Source organism: Asterias amurensis, chromosome 6, assembly GCF_032118995.1.
Source record: "Asterias amurensis chromosome 6, ASM3211899v1".
Lineage (NCBI taxonomy): Eukaryota > Metazoa > Echinodermata > Asteroidea > Forcipulatida > Asteriidae > Asterias > Asterias amurensis.
In genome coordinates this window covers 10,515,175-10,541,361 of record NC_092653.1, presented here as the reverse complement: position 1 = coordinate 10,541,361, position 26,187 = coordinate 10,515,175, and the positions used below count along the sequence as shown (strand labels likewise).

General features: G+C 38.7%; 1 protein-coding gene across 2 annotated transcripts; it reads right to left on the bottom strand.

Moving 5' to 3' along the window:
* Nucleotides 1–13,514: 13,514 nt before the first annotated feature.
* LOC139939081 (adenosine receptor A2b-like) lies at nucleotides 13,515–20,254 on the bottom strand. 2 transcript variants are annotated; one of them, XM_071934815.1, is made up of 2 exons: nucleotides 19,744–20,254; nucleotides 13,515–17,268 (listed from the first exon to the last, which is right to left on the bottom strand). In XM_071934815.1, exon 2 carries the CDS (start codon nucleotides 16,047–16,049, stop codon nucleotides 14,967–14,969), a length of 1,083 nt encoding a protein of 360 aa, XP_071790916.1. In that variant the 5' UTR covers nucleotides 16,050–17,268; nucleotides 19,744–20,254; the 3' UTR covers nucleotides 13,515–14,966. The 2 variants fall into 2 exon arrangements, with proteins under 2 accessions (XP_071790916.1, XP_071790915.1); XM_071934814.1 differs by having other exon boundaries at nucleotides 19,748–20,254.
* Between the last annotated feature and the right edge of the window lie 5,933 nt (nucleotides 20,255–26,187).

The following is a 26,187-nucleotide window of genomic DNA, read 5'->3' as shown; positions in this document are numbered from 1 at the left end:
GATTATAATTATTTCATATAATATGCATCCATGTGTATAGTGAAGAGGGTATTTCTTATGGTAAAGACCTAGCAACTGCTCTATACTAGGAAAGTGTAGCTACGTTCCGCGGACTATCTTGGCTAGCACTGTTTTTTACATTTTCAAATTTACAACAACAAAAAATGTTCCAGTCTGTTTACCTTCATACTGAAGTATATTAAGCACTGTATATTCTCAGTTGGTCGTCCAAGTTGAGAGAAAGTGATAAAAGAAAAACACACAAAAGGTCTTCAGACCCGAAGTGTCTTAATAGATTGAGTGGGAAAATAACCTCCTTCTCAAAAACTGCGTTACTTCAGAGGGAGCCGTTTCTAACGATGTTTTTATGCTTTCAACAGCTCTCCATTGTTCGTATACCAAGTAAGTTTCTACGCTATAACAACAATTATTTTGAGTAATTACCAATAGTGTCAAGTGTCTTTAAACCAATGTTAGTATGAGAAAGATTGGCTGTTGTCACCTTGACGTATAGTATAACCCCTTTTGAGGAGCCGTACCGAGTTCGCTTATTTTTTGTGACGATCGTCCGAACAAATAAAAACAAAACCATTTTTTTTGTGTAGGACGACAATCACCACCGTGTCCTCTCAAGTAGTCGTACGGCACACACAATCATGTTTTCATCACGATCACAGATTGTCATGCCTCACAGAAAAAAGAATTCAATAATTATTGTAATTTTGATCCAAACGAAGGTTGTCTGTGATGGGAACTTGCACCACGGGACAGTGACTCAGGTCACTGAAGGCCAAAACAACCGTCACGTTGACGTCATTACTGAGTGTCAGCCTCTATTACTATGGTTTGGAATAATGATTTTTATTGTGTAAATTTTTGTTATGTTGTTGTTATTATTCCTTTTTTTAACACAGAACTTGGAAAAGTTTATATGGCGTGAGAAGATGACTGATTACCGAAGGATTGTCAAGTTAAAGGAACACGTTGCCGTGGATCGGTCGAGTTGGTCAATGAAAAGCATTTGAAGCTGTTTTGTCATGAAATTCATATCCAAGGCAACGTGTTCCTTTAAATGGTGTTGGGGTTGGCGAAGGGAGGGGAAGGAGGAAGGTAAACAAACGGTCACAACTTTATAGTTGTTATTCCAGCCCCATACTATACAAGAACTGCATCGAATCTTCAAGCGCAACCTTATTTTTTATGATGGCCAACATTTTGTTCAAAGAGGCTGACACAGTATATCAGGGACATGAATAAGAATAAACGTGCGGGTACAACCCGCACGTTTACTATTAGTTTGTTATTTTGTTCTTATTATTCCATCCACATCGTGCAAAGCTTCAAAACACTACTTTCGCCTCAAGGACGGCTGGGTGTATTAAATTGCAAGATAATAAAAGTCACACGTGAGTAAATATTGGGCACTTTATGTTTTATTTAGAATTTTAGATTGAAGAACGGGAATTGCTAAATTTAGGAGCAGGGACTGCTAAATATAATTATGACCTCTTTTCCGACCATCGTTATGAGTATAACAAAAAGATGCGGCGGACAGCATAAATTATGCACAAATCTGATGATAAGTTAACTTCTCATGGGAAAAGTCGATGAATGGTGAGTTATGTAATTACTGCAAAAACTGAGGTCTTATGGTGTTAAAATAACAACAATGCGTTTTTCTTCTAATAAGTGTTTTATAACACCTCATGGTGCACCGCGTGTATGTAATGTCACATGGTGTTTTTTCAGTTGCTAATGACAATTAATGGCACTGTAAATCGGTTCTTTGCTTCGGGTAATAATGCTCTGTTGATATTTGAAATTCACATCATTGAGGAGGAGGCGCCTGTCATCATGATTGTTTGCCAATTGTCTGACCTACTTAAATGCCTCATTAGAGTTCTGTAAACAACATTTATGAAATGTGAGTATAATATCGAAGTCTTATACAGCGCACGTATCTACCAACAAGATATTCAAGGCGCTGAATATAAATTAAAACCTTCAGAAAGATAGGTTATTGCAGAGAGGAATTCCGAGACCCGATTATTTAGCACCTTATAAGGGTTTACAAGGTGCTACGGCGCATACATGTCCGCCACGGTCAGGAACACCGGGGCGAGCCCCTTCTCTTTTCGAAAAGTGCACTGGGTATTTTTACATGCGTTAAACACACATGGGACCAACGGCTTTACCTCCCATTCGAAGGACGAAGCGATGGTTAATTGTCTTGCTTTTCATTTACTTTAGCCTGTGACGAGAGTTGAACACAGGTGTGGCGGCTTCAATCTTCCGCCGTGTTCAGTTTTCCGGAAGGGGACTCAGCATAATACATAGTACAGTACAGCATAATATAACTATTGACTGCTTTCGCTTACTGTGCGCAGGCGTCGCATGACGTAATATTACCGTATTTGGTCATTCGGAAAACTGAACACTGCGGAAAGTTGAAACCGCCACACCTGATTAAGAAACAAGATGGCTGATTCAAAGAGGGATGTGTGTAATCGGAAATGATTACCCACCACGAGAAGAGAGTTTGGACAAGACATATAGGGGTCAACCATGTGATTGCTTACGCATGTTCACTACTGAGAATGAGGCTAGTTCAAGTTTGCGACTAGACGTTTTTCAAAAGAAGATATACATCATTCTCAAACGGTTTGACATACTTCCATTGATCATAAAAAATGTCAAAGTAAAGGTCATGTCCAGATATGAAATATCCCAATGTTGTATGTTAACATGGTATCCCAATTTCTAAATACAATAAATAAATTTTCTGTTTCATGTTATTTCTGTTGAAATTTGTACTGGAAAAAAAAATCTTATTCTAGAAATGAACAATATAAGCAGTGTCTGGGGGGGTTTGTGATGATTATACACAATTAAATAGTCTCTATGGTTAACCACGATGTCTATATACAGAGTTTGGGTCAAGTAACTACAATGTACTTGAAGATTGCTCTTCGAAAATGCTCCAGATCCGTGGCTGGGTTTACCGAGAATGGGGGGTATTGTCGTCGTGTAGGCATAACAACCGAGAGTGGTGAGTGGGGGTCGTGTACCCAACACTAATCCCCACCCCCTCTCGAAAATTTCTGCTGGTTATACGGCCCTTCTCCATGTATCGACCTTTTATCAAAACTCTCGAACGTCACTATCTTTCTAACCCCACAACTGGCTTTCAGACACGGCTAACCCCCTGGCAATCTACAGCCGAAACCCTGGCGAGCAATCTGCTGCCTTAATATTGAATCGATCTGTATAGTTATTGGCTGTCAAAGCTGTAAAGGTCGTATTATTTGTCATCTATGGGAAAAGGAAATCCTGTGAATGTCATCTGGTAATTATTGGTCCTAGACACACTGTTACCTCGGAGTCAGCCGACTACTAACTGTTGTCTTCGTCGTATTCTATAAGCCTTTTTGAGGTATGGCGGACGTGATAGGAGTGTACTGTTTGGTTTGGGTGTATACACACAAATTTACCCAAACCTTATAGTGTTGTAGCATTGTGTCCGCCATATTTCAACAAGGCCTAGGCGTGTTGTGGCCGAGAGTTTAAAATCACCGGACTGCTGATCAGCAGAGTGTGGGTAAGAGAGTGGTGACACGTCTTGTGTCCTTATTCAAGACACCATTAATGCTTCGTCCTTCGGATGGGATGTAAAGCCGCTGGTCCCGTGCATTGTGTAATGGATGCGTCATTATTTTATATTTAGTTAAATTCTTATAAATTATATTCGCAAATAACATCACGATTCAATTGATAAACAATTAAACTTTCATTAGGCTACTTACATTGCGCAATAATCGACCTTTCAATTGACCTTCTGACGTCACAATGTGTTTACCATTTCGCAGAACCATTGTGTCTGTGCTCAGTAGTAGGCCAGGTACCAGGCCACACAGTGCACACGTCTCTATATGCACACAGCCAGGAGGCCCGGCGGCTCGGGTTCCCGACTTGACGTCACGTTTATGCCCCTTTTAGGGGCGGGGTGGGTTCCCATAATCTCTTTGAAAACCATTTTTAAAATACTTGCGCATTTAATAAAAAAAATATTTCAGGTTTAGAAAGTCCTGTTTAATCGTTTAAATTATTAAAAAAAAAAACACTGCAGCCACCCTTTAAACATGTACGGCAGAATATAAAACAGTCAATTTTGGTGATGTGTGGGTGTGAGTAGGTATACACGTTCACACCGGGAACCTTTAAAGGCAGTGGACACTATTAGTAATTACTTAAAATAATTATTACAAAACCTTACTTGTTAACGAGTAATGGGGAGCTGTTGATAGTATAACACATTGTGAGAAACTCTGAAGTAACGTAGTTTTTGAGAAAGAAGCATCTGAAAGCACACAAGTTCATGTGACAAGGGTGTCTTTTCGTTCATTATTATCTCGCAACTTCGACGACCGATTGAGCTCAACTTTTCTCAAAGTGAGAAGACTGATCTTTGACAATAACCAATAGTGTTCAGTGTCTTTAACACGGTTTGGCCATCTTAATTTACTCCATTCCAACTCATTGTAACCAAACTGAGGGTGGACGAAAGCCGAGTCTGGTGCCATTTTTGCGTAATGAATGTTTTAGCATTCATTACTGTTATTGGAAACAGGGAACATGTCCAAGATAGTGACAGCGTGATAAAGGTCTTTAGAGTCCACAGTTTGGGATTTAAAAAGGGAACTCTTAAAAACAACTCGGAATTATTTTTGAGGATGGTAATTCTCAGGTGCAGAGGAAAAAATGCGGGGGGGGGGGAGCGAAACTCATAGCCTGCAGAAAAACGGTTTCAATGAAAGGAATTGTGAAGAAAATTCCGAACGGGATCACATTACGAACCGTCCACTGAACATTATATAGAGCATGTAAGTTATTATTGATTCTTTTGGCAACCTTAAAATGTCAACACTTAACACAGTCAACATTAGCGCTAACTGTATGTCTTGCGTTAAGAAAAAAATCCCGAAGGCCTTAACGGAAGGCCAGAGTCAATCCTTCTGTGGATGTTTTTCTCCTTCATAAATGTTGAACAAAGACAAACTGAGACAAAATATCTCAAGATATGCATAAAATAACAAACCTGTGAAAATTTTAGCACAATTGGTCGTCGAAGTTGCGAGATAATAATGGAAGAAAAACACCCTTGTCAGACGAAGTTGTGTGCTTTCATATGTTTGATTTCGGGACCTCAAAATGATTAATTTTGAGGTCTCGAAATCAAATTCGAGAAAATTACTCTTTTCTCGAAAACTACATTACTTCAGAGGGAGTCGTTTCTCACAATGATTTATACTATCAACAGCTCTCCATTACTCGTCACCAAGAAAAGTTTTATGTCATAATAAAACATTTTGAGTACTTACCAAATAGTGTGCACTGCATCTAAGGCGAGAGGGATCAAGTTGCTAAACCATAAATTCAAATGACCACTCACCCTCTTCCTTAGATTTAAACTTTCAAACTAAATCGTACGACCGAAAACTGCTGTTTTTATTAACTTCTTGAAAAAATAGACGAAAAAGCAACAGATGATGAAAAAGCAACAAATTAATAAAAGGCAACACAGATGATTAAAAAACAACAGATGATTTAAAAACAAACAAATTGTACACGGTTTTTCATTATTTTCTCCTGACACACAGAAACGAATTACTCTCAATTTTGTTAAACATTGTCTGCAATTATTTTGTTAGCTTTGCCAATCCTTTAAAATAATACCTCCAAGAAAGGTCTTCAACTCTCAGAATATGTAAATTGGACTAAATTAATGAATCTAAATGAGCTATAGGGCTTTGTTTTCACGGGGTCTGGATCTGCACTCAGGAAAGCAGTTTATTAAACGCATACTAATATTGAGACTCGCTTCACCTCTCAAACTAAATTAATCATCATTATTGACTGTAGATATACGTCACTGCATTCACCCGCTTAAAGGAGCATTACAGAATTGGTCAAGACAAAAAATCGTCTAAGATCACATATTTACATACAGATACACGGTCTAATGTTGATGATAGTAGAAAACCTCACTTGAAATTTTTCTGTCTGAAATATCAGATTTGTTGAGAAATAAGTAAAACTAATAATCGTAGTCATGCAAAACGTGTTATCGGTTTTCTCTATTTTCTCGTGACCCAGATGAACGATCGATCCATAATTCCTGCAGGTCTGTCAGTTTATGTATATGGTGGATTGCAAAAAGGGCTTCTGCCAGCAACTGTTTTGTTAGCAAGCACACAATTTTTTTTTTTATTATTCTTTTAACTGACCGAAGAAATGAAGCATGGATCCAAGAGATACGATAGTAATGCATCTAGACGTGATCCAGGGCTGAAAGGGGGGAGGGGGGTCATAAATAACGCAAAGTGCCCCCATCAGAGTCAAGGACGATCCCTTCGGCTAATTTTAAACGAGACAGACTCGGCTCTCCATGATTTTGATGGGATTCATATTTCACCATTACGGGCGCTTTGCACCCCATCCTAATCCATGTAGCCTTGACATGGAAATCGTTACATCGTTTATCCTTCATGTGGAATGAAGAATAAACTGCAATAACAAATCTAATCGTAATTGTTAGGCAAAATCACCGTGAGTTTTGATGGTTATGGCGATGTAATGTGACCGCTAAGGTTCAAGTACGAATTAGATGCTCATGTGAAAACATACTTCGTTTTTTTTTTTTTTTTTTTTTTTTTGGGGGGGGGGTCTCTCCTCTCATGGTCTTGAAGGAAAAATCGACCCGTCAAAGTGACTGCTATTGTTATAGCTATACTGGCGTATAATTTTAAAATATGGATTGGATTAAGCATGGCTGATTGGCATGTTCGGATGGGTGGGCTCCAAATGTCTTCTAATGGGAAAATGGAATAAGTGCAATCGGTGGCATTAGCCGGGATAACCTGCCAATGGGCAGTGGGGGAAAGATCTTAGTGAGTGCCGGCATGAAGCCTGGTTCATACTTCCTGTGAATGCAAAGCGAACTTTGACGTTTTGTTTTCGCAGCGGGTTGTTTCGCAGGAGTTGAGCACAACTCTGACGCGAATTATAAATATAGGGGAAACGTGTGCAAGGACTGAAGACCAAGTCCGTGTGCAAAGCTCTGGCCTGGGGCCAATTTCATAGAGCTGCTTAAGCAACAAATTCGCTTAAGCACGAAAATAGCTTGCTTATTTTACACATGTTACTGGCAAAAATGTCATGCCACAAACATTGCTTGTGACTGGTATTTAGCTGTTGTTAACTTAGCATAACAATTGAGTGGAGTCTTAGCTGGTAATCTGATTTTACTAAGCAAAGATTTTTTTTGCTTAAGTACAATTTTGTGCTTAAGCAGCTCTATGAATCTGGGCCCTGAGGTGGGAATGGAACCGGGGTCCACAGAGGTAGCAACATAAACCACTGAGCCAATCTGATCCCCTGACTGCATAATCCAGCCAGATATCTATATATTTTTTTGGTATACAAATCAGTCATTTTGCAAACAATGTTTGCAGGTAAAATGTGTCTTAAAATGTTTAAAGGGTCTATGTGCTGTTTTCAAACACAAAACACAATGTCCACAGATTCACATTAAACTAACACAGTTTGAAGATAATGATAGTAGAAAGCTTCCCTTGAAATATTACTTACTGTGGTACTGTAGTTTTTGAGAAATGAGCAAAACAATGTCACAAAAATAATTTATCTTCATTTTGAAAAAGTACCAGAATCCTTTAAAGCATTCACGAGTTTATTTAAAAGCTTTCTCCACCAAAGCTTAGTGTATTAAGTCACGTGTAAACCTGTTGTTGTAAGCATCACATGCGCTACAAGAAATTATAACCTTCAAAATAGTATTGTTGAATGTATTTAAAAAAAAAAAAAAAAATCTTGTAAACAGAGTACTTCCATTTAGTAGAGTAAAACATTTGCAGAAGGAAACAATTGATGAAAATTCATTTTTAAAATGGTGCTTGAGTTACTTGTGATAATCCCCCAAAATGCTACCGACTTTTAGAAATTCTCCACAGGCTGTTGAAAAGGCCCTATATTTATATTTATATAGGATTAAAACAATCAAACGGTTCGAAATAATACCATAGGTGTACTTTGTCTTTAAGTGAACAATACATTCGATGGAAGTTTCATCATCTTCTTTAATTGTTTTCTGCATTTTATACTTTTCTTTAATTTCATGTTATAGGCTAACAGCGCAAACTTAAAAACGCGCAAACTTAAGAACGCGCACCAAATAAAAAAGGAAAGACGCTCAAGATGTTACAGTTACTCAAAGCTGGACAAACATTTGGCATTGTTACACAAAGTTGTTTAGAAAGTTACCTGCAGTACTTTAATTTCATATTTCTCATCGTATAATTTAATCCTTTTGTCATAAATAGTACTTTATGAATTTCAAAGAAGTGCACACTTTTGATTCCATTTTGTTCAACTAGATTATTATACATCGTTAAAATAAATACTTCATGAACATTGATTTATTACAGAATGATACATTTAAGTATGGCATCCTCTCAGCTCACAATGCGAAAAAAATGCCGATAGATTTGGTCATAATGATGTAGTTTGATCTAGGAATGAGCATCAGCCTCTCTCAATGTTACTAACGAAACAAATAGAATTGCAAGGTTTGCAATGAATCAAAGAAGTGACAAAAATCAGTAAAAATCCTATAGGGTTATATAGGCATTTTACCTTCAGATAGGAATTTCTTGTAAGGTAGTCACATCCATAAGTAAACACGATTCCAGATTTGGTTTACAACGGCTGATTGGTGTGGATGTGGTATCTGGGTGGATGAGGGAGGTGGTTTGTTGATTGAGGTGTTTTGTGGTGTGTCGGTATTCGGAAGGTTGAGTATTTGGAATTTTCTGGGGGATACATACACTTTCTCACTATAGAACCATCATATACTGTCACATCCATCTTGTCTCAATCCCTGTATGTTACAACGTTAATAAATACTGATATTTTAAACCAAAAGTGACCTGACTATTTTTTCCTTGCTGCTTCAGCTTGGATCAGCCTAAACTGATTTGATTTGATTTGATTTGATTCGATTTGAATTGATTTGATTCGATTTCATTTGATTTGATTTGATTTGATTTGATTAGATTGGCGGAAAAGACAAGATGGCCGCATCGCACTGGGATACATCAAAAGCTCTCATATTGCATTTTCGAAACGACAGTTTTTAGTTTCTACTTCGGGTATAAGACGCAGCCAGCCTGTTTAAAGTCCCGCACGGAAAGTGTGTTTTTATAAAATGACTGACGGAGCCACAAGCCAGAGCCGCACTCTCCTAACATTAAGAGAGCAAGCTACCAAAGCAAAGCATACCAAAGCATAAGCTGAAACCGCCGTTTCGAAAAGGGCAAGGCCAAACCTTTTACATACAAACACATCCATCCAAACTCTTCATTTTTATGCACAGATTTTTTCATTTTAATCGAGGACAAAGTAACGAAAATGACCATATTCCAATTCAACCAGTGCGACCTGCAGTGGTTTGGGCTTCTTCAATAGACGTCATCGGCCGCCATCTTTGATGAATTGTTTTAAATCAATGATGGCGGCCAATTACGCATATTGCAAATTCCATCTTTTATATGGCTACATTATCTGCAGGAGTGATTATTAATCTATCCCTATTGCATTGTATGGCGTTAAAGGAACACGTTGCCTTGGATCGGTCGAGTTGGTCTTTGAAAAGCGTTTGTAACCGTTTTTTATAAAATGCATATGGGTAGAAAGATGTTGTAAAAGTAGAATACAATGATCCACACAAACATGCCTCGAAATTGCGTGGTTTTCCTTTTACCTTGTCGACTACACGTCGGCCATTTATGGGGGTCAAAATTTTGACTTCCATAAATGGCCGACCATATTAGTTCGCACAGTAGAAGGAAAACCACGCAATTTCGAGGCAAACTTGTGTGGATCATTGTATTCTACTTTTAAAACATCTTTCCAACCATATGCATTTTATAAAAAACGGTTACAAATGCTTTTGTTTTGACCAACTCGTCCGATCCAACGTGTTCCTTTAAGATAATTATGATATAGCACACAATGTGCCTCAAATCGTGGAATTTATTTGTACAATTATTATTAAAAACAGTTACACGACATTATCATTTTGTATTTATATTAACAGGTGTAATTGTGGAAACGACATATACAATAAATGCTACTGAGAAAAACAATGTATTTACTCAGCACTACACACGTTTATCGAACCCAGTAAATTGAACTCTTTTTGTTTTGTTTCCCCAGCTTTAGATTAGTCTTTTCGTTTTCTCTTCTTTTTTTCTAAAGAGACGTCTTTTTTCCCCCTTTTCTTTTACACCAAAACGAACAGTCAGCCAAAACAGCCGGATCCGAATTGCTACTGTTTTACTGATTATGGAGCGTTTTCTGGGAAATATTTCCCCCAGAAATGATTTTTATTCGACACAAATGAATTTGAAAACCTTTTTAAAAAAAACACCACAAAAAACAGCCCGCAGCAGCTGATTTTGGTGTTTACACGCTGTAACACGTGCATGTTTTTTTTAATTCATGTTTCTTTTGACTGACACAACAGATTAAGACCAGTCTTCTCGCTTGGTGTATCTCAACTTATATGCATTGAATAACAAACCTGTGAAAATTTGAGCTCAATTGGTCGTCGAAGTTGCGAGATAATAATGAAAGAAAAAACACCCATGTCACACGAAGTTGTGTGCTTTCTCGAAAACTACGTATTACTTCAGAGGGAGCCGTTTCTCACAATGTTTTTATACTGTCAACAGCTCCCCATTACTCGTTACCAAGTAAGGTTTTATGCTAATAATTATTTTGAGTAATTACCAATATTGTCTTTAAAGTTCTCAATTTCAACGGGCTGTTAGACACACTCACATTATTCGGCAACATTCAAGCTTCATTTACTCTCATTCACCAACCACAAACCCAGTCACATACAACACCATTACACAGTCTAATCTTTGCGTTTTCAAAATAAACCTTGGAAATATTAAATGTTTAGCTTTTCCGTAGTTAGTGATTTGTATTAGCCGGTAAACTACCCTCAAAAATTAACCAACGCATAGCAACTGAGTAGTTATTAGTAATTTTTTATCTACGTTGTGGATACCATTAAGTATTTAACGAGGATCTCATGGGCGTCGATCCCATTAGTGGCACCAGGCACGTCTCTAACGTTAAAGGCACTGGACACATTTGGTAAAATTGTCTAAAGACCAGTGTTCTAACTTGGTGTATCCCAACATATGCACAAAATAACTAATCTGTGAACATTAAGGCTTTTTGGTCATCGAATTTGCAAGAGAAAAATGAAACAAAAAACACCCTTGTTGCATTACTTTGTGTGCTTTCATATGCCGAATAAAAGGCTTCAGCTGAAGTCTTTTATTATTTGAGTGAGACATTATCTCTTTCTCAAAAAACTATGTTACTTCAGAGGGAACCGTTTCTCACAATGTTTTATACCGCTCTCCATTGCTCGTTAAGTAAGTTGTTTATGGTAACAATTATTTTGAGTTATAACCAAAAGTGTCCACAGTGCCATTAAAGGAACACGTTGCCTTGGATCGGTCGAGTTGGTCTTTGAAAAGCGTCCTGTAACCGTTTGTTATAAAATTGATATGGTTAGAAAGATGTTGTAAAAGTAGAATACAATGATCTACACAAATATGCCTCGAAATTGCGTAGTTTTCGTTTAACCTCGTCGACAAACACGGTCGGCCATTTATGGGAGTCAAAACTTTGACTCCCATAAATGGCCGTAAAAGGAAAAGGAAACCCGTGCAATTTTGAGTGATACTTGTGTGGATCATTATATTCTACTTTTAAAACATCTTTCTAACCATATGCATTTCATAACAAACGGTTTCAAACGCTTTTCATAGACCAACTCGTCCGATCCAAGGCAACGTGTTCCTTTAAGAGAGTATACCCATTCACTCTACGCTGTACTCTCAACAAATAACTCTTTACAAAAACAATTAACCAGTGAAAAATTCAGGTATGATTTTGTTAAAATTGATGATAAATATAAATGTTTTGTTTAAATGTTTTTTTTTTTTCAAACCATGGGAAGAACAAAAATAAAATTCCTGCCAACATTAACGTGTTTTTCAATTCGAAATCACAAAAGCTTAATTATTTCGGTAAATTAAAAAAATATGGCAATCGTTTTAGCGACGGTTTCGCTTGAATGCGGAACTCTGGAAACGCCATCCGACATTTTGGGATTATGAAATAATTTACTGTAGGATGATGACGTCATAAACGTAAGATGACGACACTAAGAGAGGGGATAAGGACATCCTAAAGGTGGTAATATGTCGTCTTTCCGATGGATTTTATCTTAATATGTCGACATCATGAAAGTAAGATGTCGACATGTTGGGTTATCTCGGGATGACAACACCCAAAGTAAGATGTCGTCCTTATGATAGAGTTTACTCTTCCATGTCGACATCATGAAAGTAAGATGCCGACCCTATAAGGAACAAATTAATTCGGGGTGTCGACATCCTGAACGTGGGATTAATTCATCTGGGATGGTAACATCCTCAAATTCGGCGAGAGTCAAAGATACATTATATTGGGAAGACAAAACCCTATATTCAGGATATTGTCACCCAGAGATCAAATATATTGATGGCATTTCAAGAGCTCCGTACTTGACCCCAGTAGTGATAATGTTTCATTAACAAAAAAGCTATGGAATCAAGAGTGGTGAGGTCAAGTGAGGTCAAGCAAGGTCAAGCGAGGTCACGGCGGCTGACTGTGACTCTTTAGAGGGAAATTATACCACGTGAAGTGTAGACAAGCATGTCGCTTTAAGAACAAACTGATAACCGGTAGGAATAATGAGATTTTTCCTTTAGACTTTAGGGAAATCACTTCATCAAACTATTCAAACACTTCAAGTTGGAGGGACCTTTTGTATGAACTGTGCAGGTCTTGCGCGTATCGAAAGCGAGAAACCAACTCGAACAAAGAGGTTTTTGTTTCTGTTTATATCAACTTTTCACATGATATTTAGACACAATAATGCACTTTGTTATTAAGAAAATGCCATGCCTGTATAATACTGATAAATTATTGTTAAAGTACCATTGAAACAAAATTCTAACTTTGGAAGAGATAGCTTTTTTATTTTAAAGAAACCCCAGTTGCTTAAAGGGACACATTGCCTTGGATCGGTCGAGTTGGTCTTTGAAAAGCGTTTGTAACAGTTTTTTATAAAATGCATATGGGTAGAAAGATGTTGTAAAAGTAGAATACAATGATCCACACAAACATGCCTCGAAATTGCGTGGTTTCCTTTTACCTCGACGACTAACACGTCGGCCATTTATGGGGGTCAAAATTTTGACTCCCATAAATGGCTGACCGTGTTAGTTCGCACAGTAGAAGAAAAACCACGCAATTTCGAGGCAAACTTGTGTGGATCATTGTATTCTACTTTTAAAACATCTTTCCAACCATATGCATTATATAAAAAACGGTTACAAACGCTTTTGTTTTGACCAACTCGTCCGATCCAAGGCAACGTGTTCCTTTAATCACGCCCAAATGCGTGTATTAACCATCACATAGGCTTAATTTTAACATGAACGTCAGTTGGGCAAAATTCTTAATTGTTCATAAGTATTCGGAAACAGAGACCAAGTCTTATTATCGGGTTTTCTTTGTTGATTTGGTTTAATTTATTTTCTCATGCACATTAGTTAATGGTCAAAATGTTCACTCCCCACACAATCATGATACAAATTGCACAGCCACAGACACCGTAAAACTGAATTATTTGAACAAGCAGAATCGCGTTTACTCTTAAAAGTAACTGGTTGGGATATTCGCGAGACTTGCACAGTCTTATATTTCTAAACTACGTTGCAGATTCTTAAATGTTTTCTGTATTGAAATATTGTACAAATTTGTAAGTCATATTACACGTGCACCATTATGGCCAAATTGAACATAGGATTTACACGCCCTTGCTTGGTGTGGAGATGGTCATGTTGGCCAGTGATATGTGTCTGGAATGTTGTGCAATAGTTTATGAGGATTCTTGAAACGAGGAGAACATTTAGTTTCGATGATCTTACTGATTGCGAAATCCGAGTTTTTAAGGGTTTTATACAGGATTGGTGGACCTGACAAAAATAGTCAAAGACAGACTAGACAGACAGAGTTCGTGTTTAGTGTGATTAAACATATTTTACATGAAATAACAAACCTGTGAAATAGTGGGTTATATTCCGTTGTGTGAGTTCGAAGAAAATAGCGAAAAATAACGCGCAGTTTTCAGCATGGAACACATAATTATTGTCCTTTAATTTGTTTCTGATTTTCAGAATCAGTTTTCTGGATTATGACTTCATTTCAGCAGAAAAGATTTCACAGAACAAGGTGATTGCACAATAATCACCAAAAATTCAGACGAAACGTCGACAATGTGGGGTTTGAATCCCCACCGAGAGTTAAGCCTGTTGGAAGTTTAAACTCTCGACACTCTGAAAACACAAGCCAAAACCTTCACATTAAAGTCACTGCTGTGTCGCATAAAAGGGTAACCACTATATTTTCTCACATTATGTACAAACAGTTTTCTTCGAACGTGTTTGACAAACAAGTTTTTTAAATCGCTATCTATACAATTGTTATAAATAGGTGCAAGTAATTGTGACTTGACATCATAAATCGACGTGCTGGATTGGCCAATTAATCAGTTGCCATGGAAACGAACGGACTGTATCACAGTGAACTTATCAAAACAGACTCAAATTTAAAATGTCTACTATAAAACCCAAACCTTCAACATGGATGGAATTATAAACTTATTTTGCAGAATTATGTACAAGTCTAGTATAAAAAACCAAATATGGATATTTAGGACCCTAATAAATAAATACTTGTGTGTGACGTCGTACTAATCATAGGCGGTGGTCACCTCCTTTAGTTTCATGACTAAACTTCTTGAGAGGGAGGGGCGTCCCTTTGGGCGTGTCCTTGGAATTCACGCCATTGCGGACGTGATGGAACTGTGATCCACTCGTGTAGCCTCCGGTGAACTCGTCAATGCGATCCGGCTCGCAGCTTCTAATAGACACAACACCACGTAATAACACCTTGAATATCAGACGGTAAAAAGTACGCCTGAATTCACGGTTACTTAGCGTATACACAATCGGGTTCATTGCCGAGTTGGAATGCGAGAGAATAATCGTCACAAGGAGAATGTAATATTCCACGTGGACTTTGTAAAGGATAAGACAGTTGACAATGTGGAGGGGTAGCCAGCAGACAGCGAATAGGATGATGACGATGGCGAGTAATTTGGCAGCTCGTCCCTCCTTTACAGCCAGTGCTGACAATTGACGAGTCATCTCGTCATTACTAGCCACCATGGTCCGCGATATGGCCGCCAGTTGTTTCCTGACAACACGGAAGATCCTAACGTAGACAAAGAGCATGATTAGCAACGGCGGTAGCACGGAGCCCAGAAAGTTGAAATACACCATGTACTGCATGTCAATGACGTCCGTAAACACACAATCAAATGTTTTGTTTGAAGGATGGCCGAGATTCCAGCCGAATACCGGCACCATGCCGATGATGAAAGCTAACAGCCACGTGCATACGATGACGACTATAGCGCGCCGTGCAGTGGCGACGCGCCGATATCTCAACGGCGATACCACGGCGAAGTATCGGTCCAGCGCTATGGCAAGTAAGCTAAGTATAGAACTCTGCGTCAGCGTCACCACAAAGGAATTCATAAATAGGCACAGGTGAAAACTATTCTTTGGCTCACCGGCGTTGGTTAGGAGTGCGAAAGGTATGGCTAAAAGACCTACTAGAAGATCAGCAACGGCTAGAGACACTATGAAGTAATTGGTGACGTTGCGGAGACGTCGGTTGTGGTGTACGGCCCAGCAGACCAGCGCGTTGCCAAACGCTGCCAAGATGGCGATAGGTATCTCAGCAGCCAAGCCCACTGTTACGTAGAATGCCATTATTTCAGAGATACCCTAGGTTCCTATATCATCCAAACGATAGGCACCCACACATTATTAAATTGAGAACAAAAAGATCCAACAGAAAAACTCACCGTGCCAGTGGGGAATTATGCGCTGTCAATTTCACTCACACCTCCGTTAGAAAACATGTGATGAATTGCAATATATTTCTACCTCATCAAAGAGAATCAAAAGTGACCTGCACTTTCTATCTTCGATGCTCTCATTTTTATTCTAAACCACGTCACGTTCATCGAAGAGCTGTGAATATTTCTAGCCGTTATAACTAAGCTGACTTGACGCTTTTATGAAGAGAAGTGGTGGGTTTTAATATTCAAGGCGTGGCCATACATTATCACACGGTATTATAATCACTACGAATGCCACATCCAACATGTTTCAACGTGAATAACGTGCCAAGCCTGCTAAATATAAAACATTTTTTAATATCTGTGAAATATCTTGTCGTTCAGAAAAGCTGTTGTTATCCTGTCACATCCTTTTTAATCCATCCCTCCGATGCCAAGTAGCCATGCGTTGTTAACGGAGGGAGTAAGCACCCTTCTTTTATCCGTAGTGATTCCCTCCAATGTTAGCCTAGGGTCTGGCGCACTTTTCACTGTAATCCACATACACGGTGTGCCGTGATAGGTAGACTGTCCCCCGACTCCATCGGCAAACTTAACGGTCATTTAAATAAATCCAGACGATTCAAACCTTCATCTTCTTCTTGTTTTAATATCTTTAGGATGTCGATATAATTCTCTGCAAAGCGCTCCCGATATTAATATTCTTTTGCCTAAACCGCCATATCAATTTCGAAATGAATTGAATATGATTTTTCCCCAGCTGTTGCTAATTTGCTTCTGGGGGTTGTCATCTCGTCCCGGGGGTGGCGGGGTCGAACACACCAATACAAAGTTACTATAGTCAACCTCCAGGGTGAATGACACGACTCGTGCATAAATGAATACCAGCCTCGATAACAGGTGGTTGTCAATCCTCCAATGCTTTGTTCAACCTCATTTAGATGCAAAGACAATTCAAATTTCATCCACAAATTCAATCCGTACAGTTTCAGATGAGCGCCGTACAAAAGTAGCGTATGTCGTTCACAATAGCGGTAGCAACGGACAGAATTTTCCCAAACACCTTGGGGTAGTATGCTGTCTGTTGTACACAGCCGGTGTCTGGCCGAGAGTGGGTGCCATCAAATCTAGAACGGAACAAAACAGGTCAAAAATACTTTGGTTACAAAGTAATATGGTGTAGATGATATCACTTGAAAGTAGAAAACACACGTGGAGTTTACATGATATGGAATCTCCTAGCGTGAATGCGTCCCGTCGGGAGCGGATACCACAAGTGACTACAAGGCCTTTTCCTTGCCACGATCGTGTCAAGTCAGGAGGGTATAATACTTGGATTTCCTGTCATTGATGACTTTTTATGACGGTCCCCGCTAGTCAGTGTCCCGTGATTTGGGCATGTCATTCAGGCCTACAATATAGACGCAGGCAACGGAGAAGGACTCAGTTGCCCATGGTCTTGGCCTTGGAGCCCCTTTCAAAAGTTTCCCATTGACTTAAAGGCAGTGGACACTATTGGTAATTGTCAAAGACTAGCCTTCGCAGTTGGTGTATCTCAACATATGCATAAAATAACAAACCTGTGAAATTTTGAGTTCAATCGGTCTACGAACTTGCGAGATAATAATGAAAGAAAAAAACACCCATGTCACACACATTTGTGTGCGTTTAGATGGTTGATTTCGAGACCTCAAGTTCTAAATCTGAGGTCTTGAAATCAAATTCGTGGAAAATTACTTAGATTTTAAAATAAGCCGTTTTAAGATATATGGTGGTCACTGTTAGGAGTGCACTGTTTGGTTTGGGTGTCTACAGACACATTTACCCAAACCTCATAGTGTGACACTACTGATCACCAGTGGTCCACCATACCTCAACATGGCTTACTCAAGTGCACTTGCAAAATTTAAATGGCTTTGCCCTTCAAAGACGCAATTCCAGGCGTGGTTGTTAGGAAAAAGTCTCTCGTTCTTTTAACGAGAATGATATAAAAAATTGGAAATAACTAATTTGTATATAGCGCATTGACAACAACGTATCAATGCGCTTTACATTCATCCCCTTGTCATTCAGCCAATAAAGGAACACGTTGCCTTGGATCGGTCGAGTTGGTCTTTGAAAAGTGTTTGTAACCGTTTTTTATAAAATGCATATGGGTGGAAAGATGTTGTAAAAGTAGAATACAATGATCCACACAAACATGCCTTGAAATTGCACGGTTTTCCTTTTACCTCGTCGACTAACACGGTCGGCCATTTATGGGAGTCAATTTTTTGATAAATGGAAAACCGCGCATTTCGGGGCAAATTTGTGTGGATAATTGTATTCTACGTTTACAACATCTTTCTAACCATATGCATTTTAAAACAAATGGTTACAAACGTTTTTTATAGACAAACTCGTCCGATTCAAGGCAACGTGTTCCTTTAACATTCCTATATAATCTTTCTCAGTTCCCTGAGGAGTATGCAGCCTCAAGCAGCCGTAACGCTCACAAGTTTTGTTTTTGTTTCAAACACAATATCAGCCTGTAACCCTGCCCTGCCCATGTTTTTCCCATGGGTGAAGAGAAGCAATTTCATAAAGCATCTTTTCAAGGACAACCGAGTGCATTTGCAATAGAAAATTAGTCCTGCAAAAAAAAAATTGAGACAAAAGGAACGGTGTATGCTTAAAGCATGTTCAATATCAAATGCACACGCTCGTAAAATTATAAAGTAGGATTTGAAAAAGGTTTGCGGTAGCACCATGTGACTATCTCAAAAAGATATTAAAATCTTCCCACATTTATTTTCAACTTTAATGTAAAAAAAAAACCCATTATATTACAGGGTAGGCCTATTGCAGTAGAATTAACTTATACAGCTTGGTAAATATGAATGTTTAAGGGAAACACTTAATTTCCTTGAAATTTAATATCATTGTTATTTTTACACTTAATTTCCTTGAAATTTAATATCATTGTTATTTTTACTTGTTAACTTTTGTGGGATGGGGATATGCATTCTAAAACATTTCCATCGGTGAGCTTTTGAATTTTCTTTAAATGAGAATCAGCTGACGATGGTATTTGCTTTCAGTTATTAGAACAACTGCTTGCAGTGATGAAAAACAGAAAATCAAAACAACAGCAATAAAGAAATGAAATGCTGGATTATGATTTGGCAATTGAAAAAAAATTCTTAAACATTTGGATTGTAACAAAAACATGAACAAGTTGCCGGTTTGTGGCACACTCACTGTTCTGCACTGTGGCCACGTAAAACTGCGGGGTTTAATCGAATGTTTTTCCTGAACTTATGTTTTGACCTTTTTTTAAGTACAGACAGATTGGGAAACAATTCTAAATTCATAGGCACACACGCTTTATCCATCAGTATCTCGACATTGAAGGGCACCGAGAAAATTCGGCCCTCAGAACCGATAAAAGTAACTACAATGAACGACAAGCTTCCGGCATTAGAATGTCGTCTATTTTCATTTCTCTAAATTTAGATTCTAGCTATAACCAAGGTCTGTTTGACAATAGCTCAATTCCTTGACAAAAACGAAAGAAAAACCTTGATCTTCCATTAAAAACAATCAATAGAATGGAAACGTACTTACGGTGTTACAAAAACTCAATCCATGTATCAAGTTGGAGGTGGACGGTAGTACAATCATATTATAGTTCCGATAGTTGTCAGTCCGCGCACACTAAAACTCCAGAACGGCTGAACGGCCGTAGTTCATCCACCAACAAAACATTTAGGCGGGAACAGCATTTGCAAATCCACTCATCGGTTGATTTATTCCATGTGCACCATCATGTGCTGTCCATACAAGTAGTGTATACACCACAGCATTTCTATCTCCGTTTTTGTTAAGCTCACAGAAACTCACAGGAAGGTAAAACTATGTTTATAGGTATGTGAACAGTTGGAGAGTCTACTCGCATATGCTGTAGAGATTCGCGAGCCTGAACATTACCGCAATCCCGATACACAGCTCCCCTCCTCCGTCAGTGGTTGGCTGAAGTTCAATGGTGACACATTACTAACGCACGACGACGCGAGTGTGAAATCATCGCGAGGACGTGCGCACCCAACTCGCTGTTTTGTCCACATGCGCGGTAGCTAGTTCCACCGGAGATAAAACTATAGCATCACACAGGTTATTAATCAGCTTATACGTTGGTGGTGTTGATGTTTGCGCTGATTGTGATTGGGAAGTTCTGTCCATCGTTGCTCTGATCAGAATTATGAGAAGCTCAAAAACCATGCTCAAAACATATAGCAAGGACCATGCTCAAACCACGGAGGGATAAATCTCTACCTCGATGCTAAACCCATCGGTAATGGGGTTGGTAGGGTTGGTAGGTACGCTCTGCAGTTGACTGTCTAGCTATTGTATATAATGGTTCCACAGGAGACTTCAATTTGATGTGGGTTAGATGGATGAGCCGTACAATTGAAATTACGTTAAAGGTAGTTCACGCAACTTGTTTAGTTGTGCATAGTTGACAAGCACAGCTGTTGCCTATATAGCAGGTTCAACAGATAGCACAGTCAGATAATGCAGCTATATATATATATCAAGTATAACACGATAACTGTTGGATTACCCATTCCTCCATGGATTACCCGATTAAAATTAGAAAGATCGATCATCCATGTTACATCATCAACACTATTGACCCCCTGCTGTCCGTTATCCGTACTGCACATGGTGGAAGAAAACACGAGTGGTGACAAGTATAGCATAGACTCACACACGGAAACAAAATGCATTTTCGTGTTGCCATATAAAAAGCCATTGAAACAGAAAATGTTTGTGGAGATGAGTCAACATGAGAGTGGTTGGGAAAACCTTGAGACACTGTTAAATGCGGGTATTAAATTCTGATGTGCATCTCTAATGGGCACATGTCTCTAATGTACTCCGCATCAGGTGGCGGGTACACGATTTACTCCTGTCCCAACAAGTCTGTCATGTTTATGTTTGATAATGCCCCAGTTAGATGCGGGTAACTGAGTTTTGCCGCGTACAGCCTATCCAATTCCGTCAAAATGTCCGGTCAAAATCATTAGATGCATATCCATAAGCTTGTTAGGATTTTACACAGTTTCGCTTTACCATTACACAGTGTCAGTGACTTGTGATTGAACTCTAATAGAGGTGTGTGGGTCCTAGCTCTATGACAATAGCTCTACGACATCAGGTACGCTAGGTGCATAGAGAACTATGCTTGCAGAACAAAATCCCACAAACAGCTTTTAGTTTCATGCTGTTTTTACCCTTGAACTTGTTTTCATAGTGCATCCGCGCAGCGTGACATCAGATACGTTCCTCGTTTTTCAATGAACTTGTTAAAAAAATCAGTGCGTCGTGGACCTTGATGTTTAAAGGAACACGTTGCCTTGGATCGGACGAGTTGGTCAAAACAAAAGCGTTTGTAACCGTTTTTTATAAAATGCATATGGTTGGAAAGATGTTATAAAAGTAGAATACAATGATCCACACAAGTTTGCCTCGAAATTGCGTGGTTTTCCTTCTACTGTGCGAACTAACATGGTCGGCCATTTATGGGAGTCAAACTTTTGACCCCCATAAATGGCCGCCGTGTTAGTCGACGAGGTAAAAGGAAAACCACGCAATTTCGAGGCATGTTTGTGTGGATCATTGTTTTCTACTTTTACAACATCTTTCTACCCATATGCATTTTATAAAAAACGGTTACAAACGCTTTTCAAAGACCAACTCGACCGATCCAAGGCAACGTGTTCCTTTAAAGGTACTAGGCACCTTTGGTATTTTTCAAAGACCAGTGTTCCCACTTGGTGTATCCCAACATATGCATAAAATAACAATTTTGGCTCACTTGGTCATCGAATTTGCAAGAGAATAATGAAAGAAAAAAAAACAAAATTGTTTGCGCTTCCATGAGCATAAAGGCTTCAGCAGAAGTCTAATTTTTGTGAGTGAGAAATTACCTCTACGTTTCCTCAGAGGGAGCCACTTCTCAAAATGTTTTATACTATCAACAGCTCTTCATTGCTCATTACAAAGTAAGTTTTTATGCTAACATTGATTTGAGTAGTTATACCAATATTTTCCAATGCAACCACTAAACATCGCTATGTATGTAGGCTACACTGAAGCAGACCAAGTCACCCCACGGTGCTGAGCCGTTCTACTATATCGCGTCCGATCGCCTGATTTTCAACTTACCGTCAGCAGTCAGCGCTTTCAATTAAATCCAAAGTCGTTTTCAATAAAGTTCCCAAGCGATGCGAATCACACCGAGCAGGATGACCCCAAGCCAAAACAATTAAAATGAAATACTCGCTCTTCAAGAGTAAATGCCGGGGTCAAGAGAGCGAAGCGACTTGGATCTTCTTCAGTTTGTGTTTTTGATAGTAAAAAAGAAAGACCGCAAAGTGACGATGATTCGAAAATAGATATTAGTCCGTGTTGGGTGATGTAGCCTTAAGCGCAGTCGTTAGTGCGCACAAATAGTAGCGACTCACAATCTGAGCTTGTATGCGGGACTGCAGCAAGCACTCAGTAGCCTAGACTATATACGTACATCATAGCGCCACCGCACTCAGTACATCTTCTGCAGTGTTGCAGTGATATCCCCGTTCTACACAGCTGTAACTTTTGGTGCATTTAAAATGTTGGACACCTTACATAGTGCTAAAAATTTACCATACTACTTACGGATACACCTTTTGCTTTTGGTAGTGCTTTGTTTACATTAAAAAAACACGCAAATATTGAAGCATTTTAAAACCGATCTGTAATGAAAAGTGAAAAGGTAAATCCGTGATTGTGTTGCTTGTAAATGTTCCCCATTATTTCAGGTAGACAATTGTTGATGACGCTGGACAGGAGCCACCGTCAATATTCACGATCAAAATACTGGCACTTGTAACCATGCATTAGCCTATACGTACTCTTCTTAAAAACCCTCGGGTCATATTTAACCTGGATCCTGGGTTGCCAGACCTTTTTCTTGATCAGCGTTACCCTCTAATCTGAGGCAAGAATAAGAAGGTTTAGACGATAAGAAGGCACAATAATTACAAAACAAGAACTCGAAAATAAGCAGGCATAGGTCTAATACAAATTGCGAGATGAGAATGCGTAATTAAGAGACAAAAGGGCGTAATAATTACAAAAGAAAAGTACTCGTTATCTTGAGATAAGAATGCGTTCCTACGATATTGAAAATAACGACCAAAAATGAAAACTTAATATACATTGAAAAAAACTTCAAACAAACTAAGCCCGATATGTAGAGCATCATAGAATTACGTCACACGAACAGAATAGTCGACGAGACATTTTGCCCCAGGCCTAGAAGCCCATAAGAGATATGAACCGAATCTATCTCCACATTTGAATTAAACATTGAAATTACGAGGAAGGGAAACGGTTATTATCGCTTCGTCACTCCACATTATTTTTTTACCCTTTTAGCAAGAGCAAGAGAAGCGGTGATGAATGCAGGTGGTTGTTCGAACTCAAAGGGGAAAAAACTGCCCTCAATTAGAACGGGTGCGATCGTTCTTCGACTATTATGGGAATGCGGGTTGTACATTGCTAATTTACAAAGGCACTGGACACGTTATTAGTTGTCAAAAGACCAGTTTTCTCACTTGGTGTATCCAATTATAATATGCATCAACTAATAACAAACCTGTGAACAATTTGGGTCAGTTGGTCATCGAAGTTGCAAGATAATAATAAAGAAAAACGAGTGACGCTCCTGCCAGCAATTTTGTTGGCTGTACATGCTTTTCGATGGGGAAATTTGTTCTTCTGAATAGCTAAAAAAATAAAAAATAAAATACGTGAATCATTAAAAAAAAAAAATGTTTCAAATTGAGGAAGGCAATTCTATACTACAGAACAAAAATGCCTCCCGCCAGAGTGTGGTTACAGTAGTTTGATAGCTGACTAACTAACTCCCTCCAGAAAGTGTTTTTCCAATCGCTGAACTCTATTTTGTTGAATCCCCCTTCTCGCTGCTGTTCGTTGTTTGACTAAAGACAAAATGGCGCGGTCAAGGTTAAAAAAAATGCAACATTGGAGGTTGATGTTTCGGGAGCTATTCACAGCGTTGTTTTATTGCTGTCAGTCGCTTGGCTATGTACCTGCTTTGTATGCAACCCATCGCTTCATCCCAATACAATAAATCGCCGCGTAGCTGGATAACATAATCAAAGAGATCGGTTCTGATTGGACCCCACAAGGAACTTCCTAAGGGTCAGGGAAACTAGGGCCTTATTTAAAACTAGGGATGTATTATTTTAAATTACAGAGCCAGCCCTCTCACTACGCCACAAATGTATTTTGCTATTTTGCTAAACCATGACAGAGTAAAGGGGACTGCGGCTATAATATAAACTAGATACGTCGGTCACGATGTGAGACCACTTCCACGCGATTCCCATTTACGGATACCCAATTCGTAAAAAAAAGTCGCAATCTATGGTAATGCGTAGGTAGTCTTCATGAAAAAGAAAGTTGTTTTAGCCCAATTGCAGATACATGTCCATTTATATCTCTCTGACGTTGTTTATGTGCTCATGACTTCTGGATCGCACAACCCTGTGGAAGGCTGATAATACTGCATCTTCAGACATCTCAAAGCTCTTCATGCAACAGTGAAAATTATGTATTAGAGAAAACAAACAGCATACTAAAAGAAAGGTTTGAAGAAAAAAAAACACGGTTGGTAAATAAATTGCGCAACACCAGAACAACACGATTATAGATGTATTGTTTTCTATGTCTGTCGGTCACCATAATTCTTAGGGTTACACTACATTTTCAATTTGTTAAACAATATTCAAAAGAATTATTTTGTTTATAATAACCTGCCGTGTTTTAGACAAAACCTGCCAGTTACAAAATGTCTACAACTTCAGAGTTTTATTGAAGCTATAGTAAAAAAAAAAAAAAATGGAATTTTGCTGCAGCCCAGTTTCTCCATCAATCAATCACTTATGGTGATATTAGATGTGCTTTTATGCAGACTTGCCCATAATGGTAATCCAGGGGCAGTGGAATAACTCAGATTTCATAATGATAATTCTCGTGATTTATTATCCCCTGTATATCGCATTACAACGCATAAAGGTGCACTAGCGACCAGGTTTCCTAGATCAAATTCGATTGAATTAATGAATTTATTTCTCTACAATACAAAACAAAAAATGGCTAGGAACACATATTTGTATTTTTTATGTATATATTTATATAGAAAACATTGATCAGCTCAGTGGCTTCGAAAAATACAAAAACAAGCGAACACACAATAGACGCTATACGAGATGGAACACCCAACCCAACCCACACATATCAATTTGAGCAGATGATAACTTCAAGGGGAATACATGATTTCTTCTAAATTGTAAAAAGCTGTGGAGTATTTTACGTTTACTGTTTAATATTAGGCTTTTTTCTACTGTTTGCTATGGGAGTTTATTTAGCGGTGTGCACCCCATTGGATATTGCCCTCATTGACAGAAAAGTCACATGCAAAGTGAGTCAATCACACTAGAAGTAAGTGTTTTGATAAATCACTCCCAATCTCAAGAAGCGACCGTGGCATGTGTGTTAAAGACACTGGTCACTAATGGTAATTGTCAAAGACCAGTCTTCTCACTTAGTGTATCTCAAACTATGTAAAAAATAACACACCTGTAAAATTTTGAGCTCAACTGGTCGTCGAAGATGCGAGATAATAATGAAAGAAAAACACCCTTGTGACGCAAAGTTGTGTGCTTTCAGATGCTTGATTCGAGACCTCAAATTCTAATTCTGAGGTTTCGAAATCAAATTCGTGAAAAATGACTTCTTTCTCGAAAACTACGTCACTTCCGAGGGAGCCATTTCTTACGATGCTTTACACTATCAACATCTCCCCGTTACTACCAAGTAAGGTTTTATGCTAATAATTATTTTGAGTAATTACCATCACAGTGCCCACTGCCTTTAACTCCCCTGATTGTTAATTATGTCATCTAGTAGTCGAATTGGGGCATCGGAGTAGA

Bases quoted from the DNA above. Each gene is read 5' to 3' on its own strand.
- LOC139939081 (XM_071934815.1), bottom strand. From the start codon at position 16,049: ATGGCATTCTACGTAACAGTGGGCTTGGCTGCTGAGATACCTATCGCC.